The 15,593-nt window shown below is 39.5% G+C and overlaps 1 protein-coding gene across 14 annotated transcripts in view; it reads left to right on the forward strand.

The window, feature by feature from the left end:
* The window catches only part of UNC13B (unc-13 homolog B), a 206,414-nt gene that overhangs the window by 130,094 nt on the left and 60,727 nt on the right, over positions 1–15,593 (forward strand). For all 14 annotated transcript variants that reach the window (XM_085566067.1, XM_077790533.2, XM_021554690.3 and 11 more), the window contains 2 exons: positions 6,939–7,166; positions 7,484–7,625. In XM_085566067.1, coding sequence (XP_085422193.1) covers positions 6,939–7,166; positions 7,484–7,625 — 370 coding nt within the window. The remainder of the gene's footprint in view (positions 1–6,938; positions 7,167–7,483; positions 7,626–15,593) is intronic.

A 15,593-nucleotide genomic window follows, 5' to 3' on the forward strand; every position in this document is an offset into this window, starting at 1 on the left:
TCTGTAACTTTGCAGAATAAATGACACCTTACACAAACAGTGGAGAAATTTAAAAAGAATTAAATTAAAGAAGGGAAAAAAAGAGAAAAAGTATTCATTTAGGCATCTGCCTTGGTCCAGTTGTTCTTGTTTGCTTGAAATACCATTCCTTAATTCAGTCTCAAATTTATGTTCCTGCTTGAAAGCAAAATATCTCAGTCTAAATAGAACAGAAATTTCTTCCATGTGTGTTAAATGTTGATTAGGAAGGTGTGGCTCTTTTTGTTACACTTTTCCTGTCATTGTAGCTTGATGGACTAAGTCTAAGGAATCAGGAAAAGTTTGTGAAGTATGGAGGGACTTACTGCAAATTCTTGTCAGCAATTCTATGAATATAAAAAGTCAGATCTTGTGTCTGCCCTTAGGCTGTTTGGGAAAGCCAGGCTGTGTGATTCAGCAAGGGACACCAGTGAATCATAGGTCATTTGTTTTTTCTTATGACTCTTCTTAAAACGCCCAAATGGATATTGTTTATATTTGTATTTTTGATGTGTGTGAAGTCTTAAATTTGTCATAGTTAGGTCTAGGGCTATTTGCAATGGCTTATTTGTAAGACACATCTGATCCTGGCCCAATTCCTCTGTCCCTCAGTTGCTTAGTGGTCCTAGATTTGTCTTTGGTGGGTGGGAAGTGAGTCTATAGCATTTGAATGGTTGCATCGCTGGCACTTAGGCTTTGTTGAGACCTTCCTGTGACTAAGCAAAGAGATATGGTGTTGCATTTGGTCCAGGAGAATGTAGTTTGGTGATAGCTCAGTTTTCTGTCACAGTCTGATGCACAGGGTCAGTTCCCGAGAATAACATTTTTGTTTCTGGAGTTCACCAGAACTCTCTGCTAACTGGTAGTTTTCAGTATTTGAGGTGAAAAGCTCAAAAGTTCAAGGCATCTAGGTTTGATGCAGGTGCATACCCATGATGCTGCAATGTTGCAAGGGAGTTGTGATATCTCAATAAGGGAGAAATCTGTGGAGAACAGAGGAGGATTAGGTTTGCACCAGTGGCAGAGAGGAAGCAGGCACAAAGTTGTTGTACAGAATAGCGGTCCTGAAGTTGAAAACAGCAGGGAAAAGCCTCTGTATTAAAGCAATAGCTAATGACTAGGAGGAGGTATGTTCCTGCAGAGGAGGGTTGTGCCTATCCCTGTTCAAGAAGGGACACTGCAGATGGGAATGGGTACTGGAGAGACTTCAATAGTAATGGGAGAAATATGAGAATGTCTCAAGAGAGGATGAGACAAGATTCTTAATCTTTCAAAAAAGATGCTTGGCAGTCTGGGACAGGAGGGAAGGAATCATACTGTTTCAAAAAAATAAAAAAAAAAAAAGGCGGTATATATAATGTTTCTAAAGGGATGCTTTGGAGCCCGGGCAGAGGTGTAGGAGATCCGCATGTAGTGCACCTACTACGGTTTAGAGATATCCATGTCTCAAAGCCTTTTGGGGCAAAAGATACTGTTTCATAGCTCGCAGTGATGGCTCTGTGAATTGGTTTAGGCCTTGTTCAAACCTGTTTATGCTTTCACTATGTTGGGGAAGAGTGAGATAAGCTACAGGGAGTAAGATGATCCTTTTAACCTTATTGTTTACCAAGAGTAAAAGGGCTAAATTTACTGTGAGAAAATTAAAGGTAGAAGTAGAAGACAACTTCAGTGTTTCAGACTCCCTGAGAACTGGGAGTCTCTGGAACTGAGACTCTGAAGAATAACCATAGGGGAAGGTTTTCTTACCTCTAGTAGTAACTACATAATGCTATGCAGTGGGCTGTGGGATGTGTAATACTGTGTGTTTTTTCATAGAACAGAAGAAACAACTGGAAATTACTTTTCATATATGACAAAACATTAAGTAAGAACTTGTTATTTTATTCAGGAGTTTGCAGATGTTTTCACATTGTCTTTCAAAACGTAAATTCAGGATACTTCATTATACAGGGTTACAGAAACAGGGAGGAAACAACCACACTTAAAATGTTTGAAGCATGTAGAAATGTAAAACCCAACCAAACAAAAATTTTACTTACTGAGTTATTTGTAAGGTGTCTGGAATCAAGGAAGACAAACTGTGAGCAGAGTCTGCAGGGTTACCCACTGTGAATATGGAAAGTATCATTAGCTGGGGTAGAGATGTAGAGGAAGCTGGAGATGGTAATTGTGTAATGAAAAGATAGAAAAGACAGGATAGTATTGGGAGTTGGAGAAGGGGGTGAATGTGCCTCTGGAATGGGAAAAGAATTGTTATCAATATTAGAAATGTATTAAAAGGCAATTTCAGGCAAACTGTGTTCTTTGCTCTGGTGTGTGTTCATGCTAAAATTCTTCTAACTGGAACCCAGGAAGCCAGAGGAAAATGGAGAAGTTTAATTTCTTTTTATACATATGTGTGAAGAACATAGTCTGTGTTTGAGGAATGAGAAACAGAGTGTCTGGGGGACAAACAACAGTTTAGAGATCCCATAAATTCAAGACTGAGATTTCTTGTATACTGAACTCAGGAGGGATTTTTTTCCTAACAAAAGCTTTATTGTTGCTGTCGACAAAAAGCTCAAAACATTCTGAGGACATATCTTCACTTATGTCTATTTAGGGCTTCCAGAAAATGTTACAGTGGAGTAAAATGCATTTTCACACTGGTAACAAATACAATTCTATTGATTATACCTTAATGCCTCAGGATATATATTCACTTCAATCTGTTTAATTCTTCCAGAAAATGTTGCATTGGAGTAAAACGAATGTTCAGGCTGGTCACAAATACTTTTCCATTGTTTATACCTTAAAATTTTGGGTAGACACCTGGGTTTTATTCCTTAGATTCAGAATGTGATGTTTGTCCATTTTCCATCCTTCATACCTTTCTGGGGAAAATTATTCTCCAAGTCTTGTGGAATTAAGTTTGATTCTGTCTTCTGAGGGTATTTTTCTTTGTCTCTATGTTTTTAAGAAACTTATCTGATACACTCCACAAATGTATCATCAGTGTGGGACTACACTGGTGAAAAACTCAGCAATACTTTTTTGCAATTTGAATCAAACCCCATTTTCAGACTGCTTCAGCAGGGCTATTCCATGAATTGGTGGTGTCTAAAGTGCAGTAACCTGGAATCAGTTGTAGTATGTGTACTGCAGCCTCCTGGCTCATAGTGTTGTAGGTACTTAGAGTTATTATTCTGATGACAGGGCATTTACCTTTTTTATCATAAGCTCATAAATACTTGCTCAAGGGACAGTGCCTTTTTTTTTTTTTTAGCCATCTGCTATTCTTGGAAGTAGTAGAAGTCTCTTCTGAATGGGTACTTTTCCTTTCTCACTTGACTGAGAGCAGATAGAGGGATGTTCTTTAACATGTCCAGGGCATGAAGAGCTTTTGGAAACTGAGCTTTTATCTTTTGCCTTGAGCATTGGTATATTACTAACTGAATTAATGTGGGTTGGGCAATTCTGGTATCAAAGAAGGAGTAAATCCAGGGCTGGACGAGTAGGAGACCAAGGAAAAAACGCAGAGAAGTAATTATTAACAGGGTGGAAGGGAAGGACATTATGTTAGCAAGAGCCTGGTAAGAGGCCTGTATAATTCAGGGTTAGGTTTTTTGCTCAATGCATTTTGACTCAGGACTGTGAAGCAGGTGTGACTGTTGCTTTTTGGTGAGAAACTTGTGTATGTTGTACTCTGAGTTCAGAGGCTGCAGTTCCGAAACCGAGTCAGTGAGTAGGGGGGTTAGTCAGACGAATTAAATCATGTGCTAATCATCTTGGCTTCTGAGTTCAGTGATGGTTAGATGCCATGGCGATAAACAGTTGTTTGCTCCCAGAGTCCTGTGTAGGAAAATATTTGTACAGAAGGAAGAAGGATACCTTTATTTGAAACTTGAATATCTATTTTAAGTTTTAAGAATATATAATTTCTAAGCATTATCCGCCTACTGAACAGCTGCCTTCTATCCTGACAGTGTTGCTTTCTTGAATTCTTCTTAAAGCATAGAATAACAGTACTGGTGGTTTACTAATAGCTGTAGCAATACAATTCCCAATATAGATATATTTGCTTTCTGTTTCCAGTCATAAATTGACTGATCATTCTGTCCTAGAGAAGAAGGAAAGCCCAAAACCTGTACACATTTCTTGCATATTCCAATGTCTTTCTGTTGCCATTCACAGAATTTGAAAAGCTGATCCATTGACCAAAAAAGTCTTTGCAGCTTGAAGAAACAATCCCAGTTCAAGAGCAGGAAAAACACCCTCTGCCATTCAGTATGGTGACATGTTTTGCGTTTAAAACACATCCATTAGTCGTCCAGTGGTTGGTTTAGAAGCCCTCTTGGTTTTGTACCAAGAAGCAGGTGTCAAAATTAAGAAAAGAGTGTGTTGTTGAGACAGCAGAACAGACATTGTCTGTTCTTTCTTCGTCTGTATTGTTAAATAAGGCATCTGTCTGATTCAGTCTTTTGCCTGCAATTCTGGCACAGTCTCTACAGGTGGAGAGAGACCTGAAGGAATAATGAAGCTGCCTGAGCAAATTATTTGAGTATAGTGGGGAAGCAGCATGGGTGGAGGTAGGGGGTTTCCTCTGGAGTCACAAGGCAGAGCCAAGTCTTGGAAGTGACTAGAGGGCTGTAGGAGTCTGTGTGTTATGGCTTGAACATCCTGCAATCCAAGGTGTTCTGGACTGCTGCTAGGATTGCAGAGGGATAACACTGTGCAAGGTCTCTGGAGATGGTGGGGATGTTAAATATGCTTTTAATTAGAATTCCTCCATTTGTCCAAACTTGTATTATAAGGCCTCATTTGATACTCCTGCAATACTTGTATTAAGGCTAGTTTTAATTACTTCGTAATTTCCTTGAAGTCAGAAAGGTCAGGGCAGAGTTGATTTGTTTGGATCATGACAGATCTCAGAATTCCAGCTAGGAAAGGCACATTGTTCAGTTTGGCCTTTCCCAATTTCCCCATAATTTTCTGTAGTTCTGCATATAAAGCATAGAGTGATCTCTGTCCTCAAGAGACCTAGTTCTGTTAAAGCTGAATAGCACTTTCTATCTGAAGTTCAAAGCATAGCCCCAGTATCATTTCAGTTTCTTATTCCTTTAATAAATGTTAGGTGCATCACCAGTGAGTAGAAACAGCAAGGGCTGGGTAATTAATTCCACTATTTTTGATTTAATTTCATCTTAAGCCAACAACAGGAAACTCTGGGCTATGGGTTTTTTATTGTACTATATTAAATACTGAATATCAAGACCTCTAGCAAGGAAAATGAAAAAGTACTCAGGTAATGTAAAATTATGGCTTGTTTCACACCCAGGTCCTTAATAACATGCTTTGGTACTCAGTGTCCTTAATGAACTTCTGATGCTTCAGTGGTTACAGTCTATTGCAAACTGAAACTGTTTTTATTCTCTTTGGTTAGGTACTGCTGGGCTCCTCTATGTACGTGTATGTGTATGTATTCATAGGACTTTTATCGTATTTAGACACTGCCTGCTGAAACAGTTTCATATGCAAAACTGTAGTTCCTTATAGCAAGGGTACTTCAGATATATTTGCTCACTTCTGTAAGAAAACAGTTTCATGTATCTTTGTGGATTGATGACTTGCATACACCTTGCACCTCCTTCAATACATATTTTTAAGGTAATTTAATATTCAGTGAATACCTGAATGAGGACATTTTTTCCTGGGACTAAGCTTACTTTAATTAAACTATCCTGGAGAAGAAAAACAAACAAAAGTATATTATATTAAACAGAAAGGTTATGATTGAATGTGCTCACAGGACTTTTGTACTGGTTTAACTTAATCTGACTTAAGATCATAATTTGAAATTGCTGCAGACAGTGTACAGAGAGACTGTGTGCAATCCCGAGTTCCTGCTTTTCATTTCACACCTGAGTTACCTGCCCTGTTAGCTCACATTGGTGCTTTTATTGATGCATGCCTCACATCTGAAACAGTAGTCAATTTCTAAATTTTGACAGTAAAAATGACTGTCAGAATTGAGTAGGAGGTATTTGGTGGTGGAAGTCATCTTATCTCAATTATATCAACTTTGAAATTTTTTAAGAGGTATGCAACCAATCAGAGGCTTCTCTTTTGTCAGATGGAGTTGACTACCTATGCAGTTACAGACTCTGTGTCTGGTTCTTGTGTTTCCAGCTGCTGAACACTGTGATAGCACTAGATGCTTATAATGGCCCAGGTTTTGAACTGTTGAGTTTGCTATCTTACAGGTATTTGTTGCAGTTAATATACCTATGCATTTCTAGAAGTGGATTATTTTAGTTGTCCCTGTGTGAACTGATAAAATAGATTGTCATCCGGAGAGGCACTCTGGATGTTTGTGCAGCTTGGTACCTGATGCAAAGAGGGTGGTTCCAGGCAGCAGGAGACTTGGATTTGCACTGACTCTGAGTTCAGCAGGGAGCTTTGTGACATACATGGGTAGAAAATGCCGGCAGTTTGGATCCGTCTGAGCTTCTCTTCTCTGGTGCTGAAGTGCAGCACTGAGACAAGCTCATAGGGACTATTTGTAATGGAGGTCCTATGTCCTCTTAGCAGTTGCCTAAGCAAGGATTTATTTGTTCATAGCAAAGTGATGAGAGCAGAGGCCATGCTGTTCATTTAAGAACCTCATTCCTGGGTGTTCCTCTGCTGTAAGGATATTAAATTAACCTGTTGTTAGGAGGGCAATCAAATAACCAAGATAATAGAGGAACTACACCCTCTGCCTCCAAATGGTCCAAGTTCTCTATGCATGTTAGAACATTGGGAACAGAGTGTAAAGCTCAGTATCAGGAGCTATCATGTGAAGGCTAACTTGTAGATTTGATCCCCCTGCCCAGATTCAGTGAGACGTGATCTTGTGTGTGTTTGTTCCTGATGAGCTTTGTATATTTTCTGGCACACAGGAGCAGCAGAGAAGAGCTCAAAGCATGGAACTGAAGACCGGACCCAGAATTTCATCATGGCCATGAAGGATCGCATGAAAATCCGGGAGCGGAACAAGCCTGAGATCTTTGACTTGATCAGAGATGTGTTTTGTGAGAGCAAAATGACACATGCTCAGCAGATGAAGACAGTGAAACAGAGTGTACTTGATGGTACCTCAAAATGGTCAGCAAAGATCACAATCACCGGTGAGTGGGATAGTCATGACGTCTTGGTGTCACTTGAGAGTCTCAAGTAAGAGAGTTGGTGTGAAATTGTAACATAGAAGGAGGGCTTCTCTGACCTCTGTGTCTTTCTGCTGAGTGCATATACAGGTGGCAGGTGCAGATACCCCCTATTGCTGTAGTGCACCATGAGCTGAGGCTCATCAGAATTGCTCTCTGAGGCTCATCAGAAATGTTTTTATGAAGGATATTACTGTTTCTCTGGCCGTTTTGAGCTGCTGCTTCACCTGTCTATATTGTCTTGTTGCAGGGTGTTGGTAACCCTTCTTTTTTTCTTTCAGTGGTGTGTGCTCAGGGTCTGCAGGCCAAAGACAAGACTGGATCCAGTGATCCATATGTAACTGTTCAAGTGGGTAAAACAAAGAAGAGGACAAAAACAATCTTTGGGAATCTGAACCCTGTATGGGAAGAAAAGTTTTACTTGTAAGTGCTCTGACAAGGATTGTCAGCTCCATGTCACCTGTTTGTATGATCTGTGCTTTGACAGCTGTGTCTTCTCTCTCTGTATGCACTCCCACATCACCTGTAATATGGGATGGTTCTATTTTTGCTCAGCATTGTGTGGTTGACATCTTTAACAATGTATGTAGTGCACACCTATTTATCCCATCTGTCTTCCTTGTGTATATACAATTGTCTGATTTATAGCAGTTCTACAGTGATGTTCCAAGAGAATGCTAAAGGGAAAATAATATATTTAAATCAGCGGCTATTGTTCCTGGCTAAAAAAAAAAAATCCTTGTAATACGAGAGTAAAATTTGTGTAAAAGACTAAGGAAACTTCCGTGACCTATTTCTGGGATCTGCTACTGGTGTTTGGCAACCAAATTTAAAGGTTATTAGTTTTCAGTTGTCTGGGACACCAGCAGCCTCTTCTTTCAGTTTTGGAACATCAATTTAACAATAACTCAAAGGAGTTATTGTTGTGAGAGAGAGCTTCCAAGATGACCAATGATGTATTGAGGTCTGAATTGAAAGCAAAGTCTGGAGGCACAATTGTTCCATCCTTCTTTTCTTGAATAAGTAATCTGTACCCTCAATTTGTCATTGAAGATGTTAAAAACCAAAATGGAGACATGAAATCCAATAACTGTTTTCTGAAGATTTTGGGTGATCTCATTCAACATCAACAATCTTTGTTTCTTTTAATGTGTAAGGTCTTCCATTGTACTGTCTCTCTCCTTCCTTTAATTTCCACCCTGTTCTTTCCTTAACTGCTGTGGGGGAGATCTCTCTGTAAAGTGCAATTTGTTTGCATTTTAAAATCAGTTTCATATGAGTCCTGCTTTGTCTTTACAATGTACAGTAGAAATAAAATTATTTTTAAGCAATTTTGAGCTACTTAATAATGTCAGAAAAATCTACTGCTGTTTTGAGTGAGTAAGCCCCTGACTTTATTCATATTTTAATCCAAGGTATCATTTCTGCTAAGTAGTAAGAATGCTTAGGTACCATTTGGATAACTCTAGTCACAATAGCAGCAAGTCTATGTAGGAGCCTTAAGGACCTTAATTTACCATGCCAAGTAGTTACCATGGTATTTGCAGCATGCTCCCTTCTAATTTTAGGAGCTTCAGCAAATACTGAGTTTAAAGATAGATAGCAGAGTGTGATAAATGTCACTGTTTTAACGGTGACACTCTTTAGACTTAATCGCCATGTCTGTGATTCGGCAGATAACATGCTCTTGGGCATTAGAGTTGATGCTGCTTTCTGTCTTGCCTGTGGTGGTTGCCTTCCTTGCCTTGGAAAAGCAGGAGGAGATGAAGGGAAGAAGCGCAGTTTCCACACTGATGGCTGGAGAGCATTCAGTGCTGCAATCAGTATGCTGTTTCATTAGTAGATGTCAAAGCTTGCATTCTGCCGGATGAGGAGAGAGTAATTTAGAAGTGTGTGCAGCACTGTTTTTCTACACACCCCTGTTTCTATTTTGCATTTATGGATATTTTTTCAGCTTACAGCTCTTCAGGTTCTAAAATTTCCTAACCCATAATCAAATGGAAATTTAAATCAAGACATTCAGGCCCAAAATACCTATTACATACCAGGCTTTTTTAGAAGAGATTGTCAGGTCAATCAAGAGATTGTCAAATTTTAAAGGGTTGGATGGGGAGATGTCTTTGATTCTTGAAATGAGGTTAATTTCTTGTAGTGAGAGCAAGGTGTGCTGGTAGTTACTGGAAGCCTTGCAATAGATATATGAACACTTTGATGTTCAAAATGGTTAAATAATTAAAAGGGATCAGGATGTATAAGTAGAGGTCAGGTCTGCTACTACTGTGTGTGTCAGTAGTGCTGGCTTGGTGAACTTGTTTGTAGCTGATGTTCATTAGGTGCCTAGTGCTTTCCATGTCATCACAATTCCAGTGTGTTTTCAAATGTTCAGTGTAGAGCCAGAAATCTGTGGGCATCAGTCATTAGAATTATAACATTTTTATTATAACCATGTCATGAATAAAGGCACACATTGTACAAAGGAGTGATACAATTCTTTCTGCAAGCTCAGTAAAGTTTATTAAAGGCAGCTTAAATAGGTTTGAAAATTTTTACATCTCGTATTTTAAATAAGAGGGATGTGGGCTTATTTACAGTGATTGACTTAAATATCTCTCCCTAAAAATGGCTTTGTTCGTTTTCCATGTATTTTCAGAAAAAAATAATGTGGTAGGTTTGACCCAATTCTAAAGTCCAGATTTAGAATCATATTTTAGAAAAGGCAGAGTTGAAAATGCTTTGGGTTTCCATTATAAGTGCTTTTTAGGTCATTACTAGCCTGTGTAACTGTAGGCATCTGCTTTGATTAATCACCAGTTCTCGCAGTGTATTCATGTTGCCTGAGCAAGCGATTTGCAGTCTGTTTCTTTCTGAAAATTTTCTCTTTGTATATTTACATCTATAGCTTTAGGAAATAGGTTGTTATGGAGAAGTTTTTATATATTTCATCAGTGTTTGAAGATCTTTGAAAACATAAGGTGTTGATTTTTCTGCTCTGTTCAAAGTGTTGCAGGCTTGATGCAAACTCTGCATATGTGATGCTTGGCAGCAGGAAGCTTGGTAGGGGACTCAGCCACTGCTGTAGCATAATGTTCTCAGGAAATTCTGCTTCCCTTGGAATTACATCCCCTTCTCTCCTGCAGTAAATCCCAGTTTCTTTCCTCTAGTGGTGATGAGTAGGCTTATAGATGTCCTCCTCCATTTGCTGTGTACTTTTCTCCCCATGTCCTCAGCTCCCTTCCCTTGCCCTTAGCTCTGGCTGGACAGAAGGCAGCATGTGTCCTACCTGCAGCTGGATTCTGAGTTGTCTGTAGTGGTTGGTCCTTGAGAGCCAGCTGGCTGCAGGCTTTCCAGGGACAGCAGCTGGTATGGGTTTTTCTTCTCCATCTAGCTGGTTTTTTTTACAAAACCTGTTGGAACATAGAAGCTTTTATAACAAGTCTGCATAACTCTTGTTTCCTTAGAAAGCAGTCCAGTAGTATTAGAAGGAAGCTATTTTTTGCCAGATTTAGTGCAATTAAAACAAGACAGTAATTCCCCATTTAGACATGTTTTAGACTGTCAGTGGAAATTACAGGGTTCCTGGAATATTTTTTTTTCTGTAAAGGCTGAAACTGAGCATAATTTTGCATAGGTTACAATAGGAGACAGTGCTTAGGAGTATAAAGCTGACCACAGGGCAATTCCAGTTTTAAAGGGAGAGCTCTGGGGTTGTTTGGAGGCTGCTTGTCCATACCTTTTGTTCAGGGAATGCCATAGTCTTTCAAGACTGTGAGCACTAAATGTTACTGTTCTTTCTGGCATAGATGCCAAATTACATGTTCATTTTACAGTAATATCCCCTTGAAATTGTATGATCTGAGTGCAGCTGTGTTTGAAGCTTTGAATGGTGGGTGTGAAATCATTGCCTGGAACAGATTACATTGTCTCTGAACAGGTTGCAAGAGGCATGTTTATTCTTTCTCACTGCAGAAGAATAACCGAGTTAAAATGAATGCAGGGCCTCGTGTTTGCAGACAGCAAATATTTTACTGGGATGTTCAGAGCCTAGATGATATACATACCTCTTAATCCTTTGGGAATGGTGCTACTCTCAACTAATCACTGGCTAGTTTCCCAATGGCTTCTGTTTGGTCCCATAATTTTTCTTCTAGCGAGTTGTCAAGCTCAGCTCTTTCAGTTGTCTCTGTGATTACATGTGCTGCTCCAGAGCTGTATTTTAGACTTCCCCTTCTGAGATCACTGTGTTTATATAACCATTGTAACTCTCCCCCCTCAGACTCCCTTCACTGTGTGGCAGAGGCCATCCAGTTTGTCTGGCTTTCTTTAATCTCCAGGTACTGCAGATACTGAAACTGACACTCTGATAAAATCTCACTTTTTTCCCTGCTCAGTTACCAATATGAGACTTAAATCTGAATGCAGACCTGATGCCTTGTGGCAAGCACCAGTTGGAAAGCTGAGTTAATGTAGCTAGTGGTGTAAAATGCAGAATCATTTTATCTATTTTTTGTAGTTAGAAGAGCTGCACCATTAATTTGTCAGTTGGTGTTGTAACACTGGATAACAGCAAATGATTGTACTTGTTCTCCTAAGAAAAGAGGTTCGTGCTAGTAAGAAATGAAGATTCTTTGCTCTTAGACAGCAACAATGGGCTTTCAGGGCAGATTACTGTATTGTCATGCTTAACTTAAAAAGTACTAAGGATTTTCCTTCGTTCTCTTTCTACTCTGATTTTGCCTTAGGTGTTTTCTCCACTGTCCTTTTTTTTCTCCCTAAAAGAGGAGTCGTCATAATTTAAAAACGAGCCTCTTCTGAGAAGTTTTTTGTCTCCTTTCTCACTGCAGTTGGCCACAGCTGAGCTGCCAATTGGACCCTGCAATGCTTTGACACTTCATTTGAACCACATTCGAATCCTCCTGCTTTTTCAGCTGTAGTGTTTCCCAAAACAACTGTTTTTCTGCTCCTCCTCTGTATGTTTTTGCAACTTTTTACTGGTCTTTCACATACTGGTTGCTATGACTACTCCTTCCTTTCTCATTTTCCACAAAATCACTACCTTTTTTTAGGCTTGCTTCTCAGAAACAGAACTGTACTCTTCAAATGATCACAGGTCCTAAAATCTTGCTGATCTGTTCTCTCCTTTGCGTTTTCCCACCTCCAGTACTCTCATCCATTATTTCTGCAAGCAGCTCTGCACTTTTTCTTTTTCTTTCTCTACCATTGTATGAAATGTCCCTTGCACTGGGCTGTGGAACTTTACAGGCCCTTCTTCAGAACTGTGCCAGCAGGAAGGACACTGCTTACAGAATATGAACACACTAGACTTCTTGAGCCATAAATATTTTTGTTCAACACAAATTAAAACAAAAAACAAAACAAACAGAAAACAAAACAACAACAAAAAAACCCCAAAACCAAAAACTAAAAAACCCAAAAAACAACCCAGAAATAAAATAACTTAATTCTGGCCTTGACTGACCTACGTTAAAATCTGAAAAATGTTGTTGCTTCCTCTAGTCTTTTACTTTCCTTGTCTGATCTTGTGTAAATCTACGTGTTGTGTTTTATATTTATTAGCCTATTAGCCTACAGGGTAAAATTAGCAAATTCAGCACAAATGGGGTTTTTGTTTTGAAGAATGAATCTTGGTTCAGAAGTAGCATTCTGGTCATTTTTTGGCACTTCTTTTTCTTTCTCTCCACATTTTGAAGGAGATGAAGCATGGTCAAAGACCTGTCCCAGACTCCTGACATCATCCAAGCCCATCTGTCCCAGCCTTTACAGAGTGGCAGAGATATCAGAACTAAGAATAATTTCCTACAATTTTTTTTTCAGAAGTTGGAGCTACATTAGAGGGATACAAATTACTAACTTCATTGTGGGAGGAACTATAGTGTAAATTCAACAGTTGCTTGTTCTGTTTAGCCACCAATGTACTAATTACTGTGTGTGTGGGCATGTCACAGTGTGAGCAGACCAGAATTAACCACAGCTTTGTGTGCTCTTGTGCTTCCCCTCAGCTGGGCATGGGAAGAGACCCAAATATTGACAGTGCAGGGGACGTGTGTGGGTGCTGGGGCTTCAGTGCTGTGTAAGACTAAAGGGGAATGTGGCAAAATACATGGAGGTAGAGAGTGGGATAGTAAGCAAGTCAGACTCAGCTGCTTCCAGTGCAGCAATGACTGGCTTGAAGCAGAAAATCTTAATGGAAAAAAAAAAATTATTTTAATTTTTCTTTTAGATTTTATATGCTGTTTCTGGAAAATGTTACTTCATTTGGTAGCTTGAAGTGTAAAAGTAAGTGCTTTTATAAAAATGACACCACTCTGAACAATATGGATAAAAAAAAGGGTTTGAGCCATGTACATAGCAAACTTGGTTTCCAGTCTTTTGATCTTTGAAATGGACCTGAAAGTATTTGGTAATTTCTTCCTTTTGGTGTGCTTGCAGAGTGTTTATTTTCTCTGCATCCTCTTGGGAAAAGCTGTGACAGCTCAGCTGTAGGAGGGTGGACAGACATATGTGTGCCCGCAGTGAAATCAAGCTTCATAAAAATGTAATAAGAAGTGGGGTAGGCATCTTGAGAAATGTGCCAGTTTCTGTATTAATGATGAGGAGAGCTTCTAGCAGCCGAGCTTGTTAACCACAGTCTTACGGAATTGTCATTAATTAGAAAATTCTCATCCATCAGCAAGCCCAAGTCTTCCAATGTTCCTGATTCTGTTTGGGGTGCTCACTGAAAAGTGAACTGGTTTTGACACAACTATGTTGCTTCACCAAATCAAGGACTATGGTTCTATAGACATACATGTTTGATATTAAGCTACCAACTCAAGGCTTTCAGCTGCAGTAAGCAAGTGATAAAGCTCACACTCTGGCATGGGACCAGCACAGAGAAAGCAAGGTGAACAGTTTCTTAAAAACAACAAGGAAAGGTGTGGTAAAATAGAAGCTTTAGTAGCTCAGTAAATGCTATTGGAAGGCTTCCTGTAGGATGCTGCAGAGTTATGCTGCTGTCTTTGAGTGAAGGATGATAACCAGCCACCTCAGGAGCAGGGGATGTTGCATGTGAGACTGCTTAAGTTAGATGTAGGTTTGAACAGTGAACGTTTTCCTTAAGGAAAGACCACTGTAAGGAAAGAAAAAAGACCATAGTGATCCTAGACAAGAGCTGTCAGCCAGAAGGTAATGTCTGGAGAAGTCAGGAGTTAACTTACAGATGCTTAGAAAATAGCTCTGTGTCCCACTTGTATTTTGAGGCACCCGTGCATTTCTGAACACTGAGCCTCTACAATACTGCCCAGACTGTACAGTGGTGCACTGTGTCAGGAAGAGAGGATTACTTTTTCATGCTTAGGCTGTATTGCTGGTAGACATGGCAAAACTGATAAATTTGAGAGCTACAAAGAACAGCAATTCCAGCCATTCCCTGCTTGTGAACACTTGTTTACATGGTTTTGATGGGAAGACATTCTTGAAGTAAAGGAGGAGGGAGAGGAGAATGAAGATGAGAGACAAAAATTGAACCTTTTTTATTCTGAACTCTAAATACAGCTTTGATTGCACAGGAAAGGCAGGTAGCAGTGTTATGTCTGCCTGTCATCTGAGCTTCATGGAATTGCCTCTAACCTTGTCCATATAATTCCCAGCTATTCCCCTCTACTGGAAAAATCTGTAGGAGCTGCATGGATATCTGTTAAAAGTTGTCCTAAATCACAATGGTGGCAGTAAAAGCCCAAATGGTTTCTTGGCAGAGAGCATGCTCATAACCAGCCACTGCCACATCCTATTGACCAGGCTTAGCAGAGCTCTTCTGACCCATTTCTTCTTTCTCCCTGTTGCTTAGCAACAGATGCAGCATGTTAATGTTAAAAAGGCTGGAAAACAGGCCTTCAGCAGCAGTTGCCTGTTTTCATAGGTTTTATTTGCTTGAGGCTAGACATTTGTAGTGGTTATGGTGAGTAATCACCCTTGTCATGGTCTCATGTGAGCATTCAAATTGCTTTATTGCATGCCCTGTAAATGAGCAGAGCTGTTATGATACGGTTCTACCCACTTCTGACATCCAAGAGCCTGTTTTGATATACAAAAGGTATCTGAAACACCTGAAAAAGGGGGAGAGTCTGTAAATCCTTTGTGTGCATTGAACTGGTGGGGTGCTGATTCATCAAACAGTAAACTGCTTCTTTTAATGGAAATGTTTTTATCGATCTGCCCAGAGCACAAAGTATCAGTCTAAGCTGTGAATAATAGGCAGAATCAATTCTAGTAATTAAATAACAATGCTTTAACTACTGTATCAAACCTGTTCCCCTCAGGCAGTGTGGTGTATCATCTGATTGTATTATACATTGATACACTACTGCTTTGTGACTTGAAGAAAGACATCTACAT

Source organism: Lonchura striata, chromosome Z (genome assembly GCF_050655825.1).
Source record: "Lonchura striata isolate lonStrDom1 chromosome Z, ASM5065582v1, whole genome shotgun sequence".
In the NCBI taxonomy this organism is placed as follows: Eukaryota; Metazoa; Chordata; class Aves; order Passeriformes; family Estrildidae; genus Lonchura; species Lonchura striata.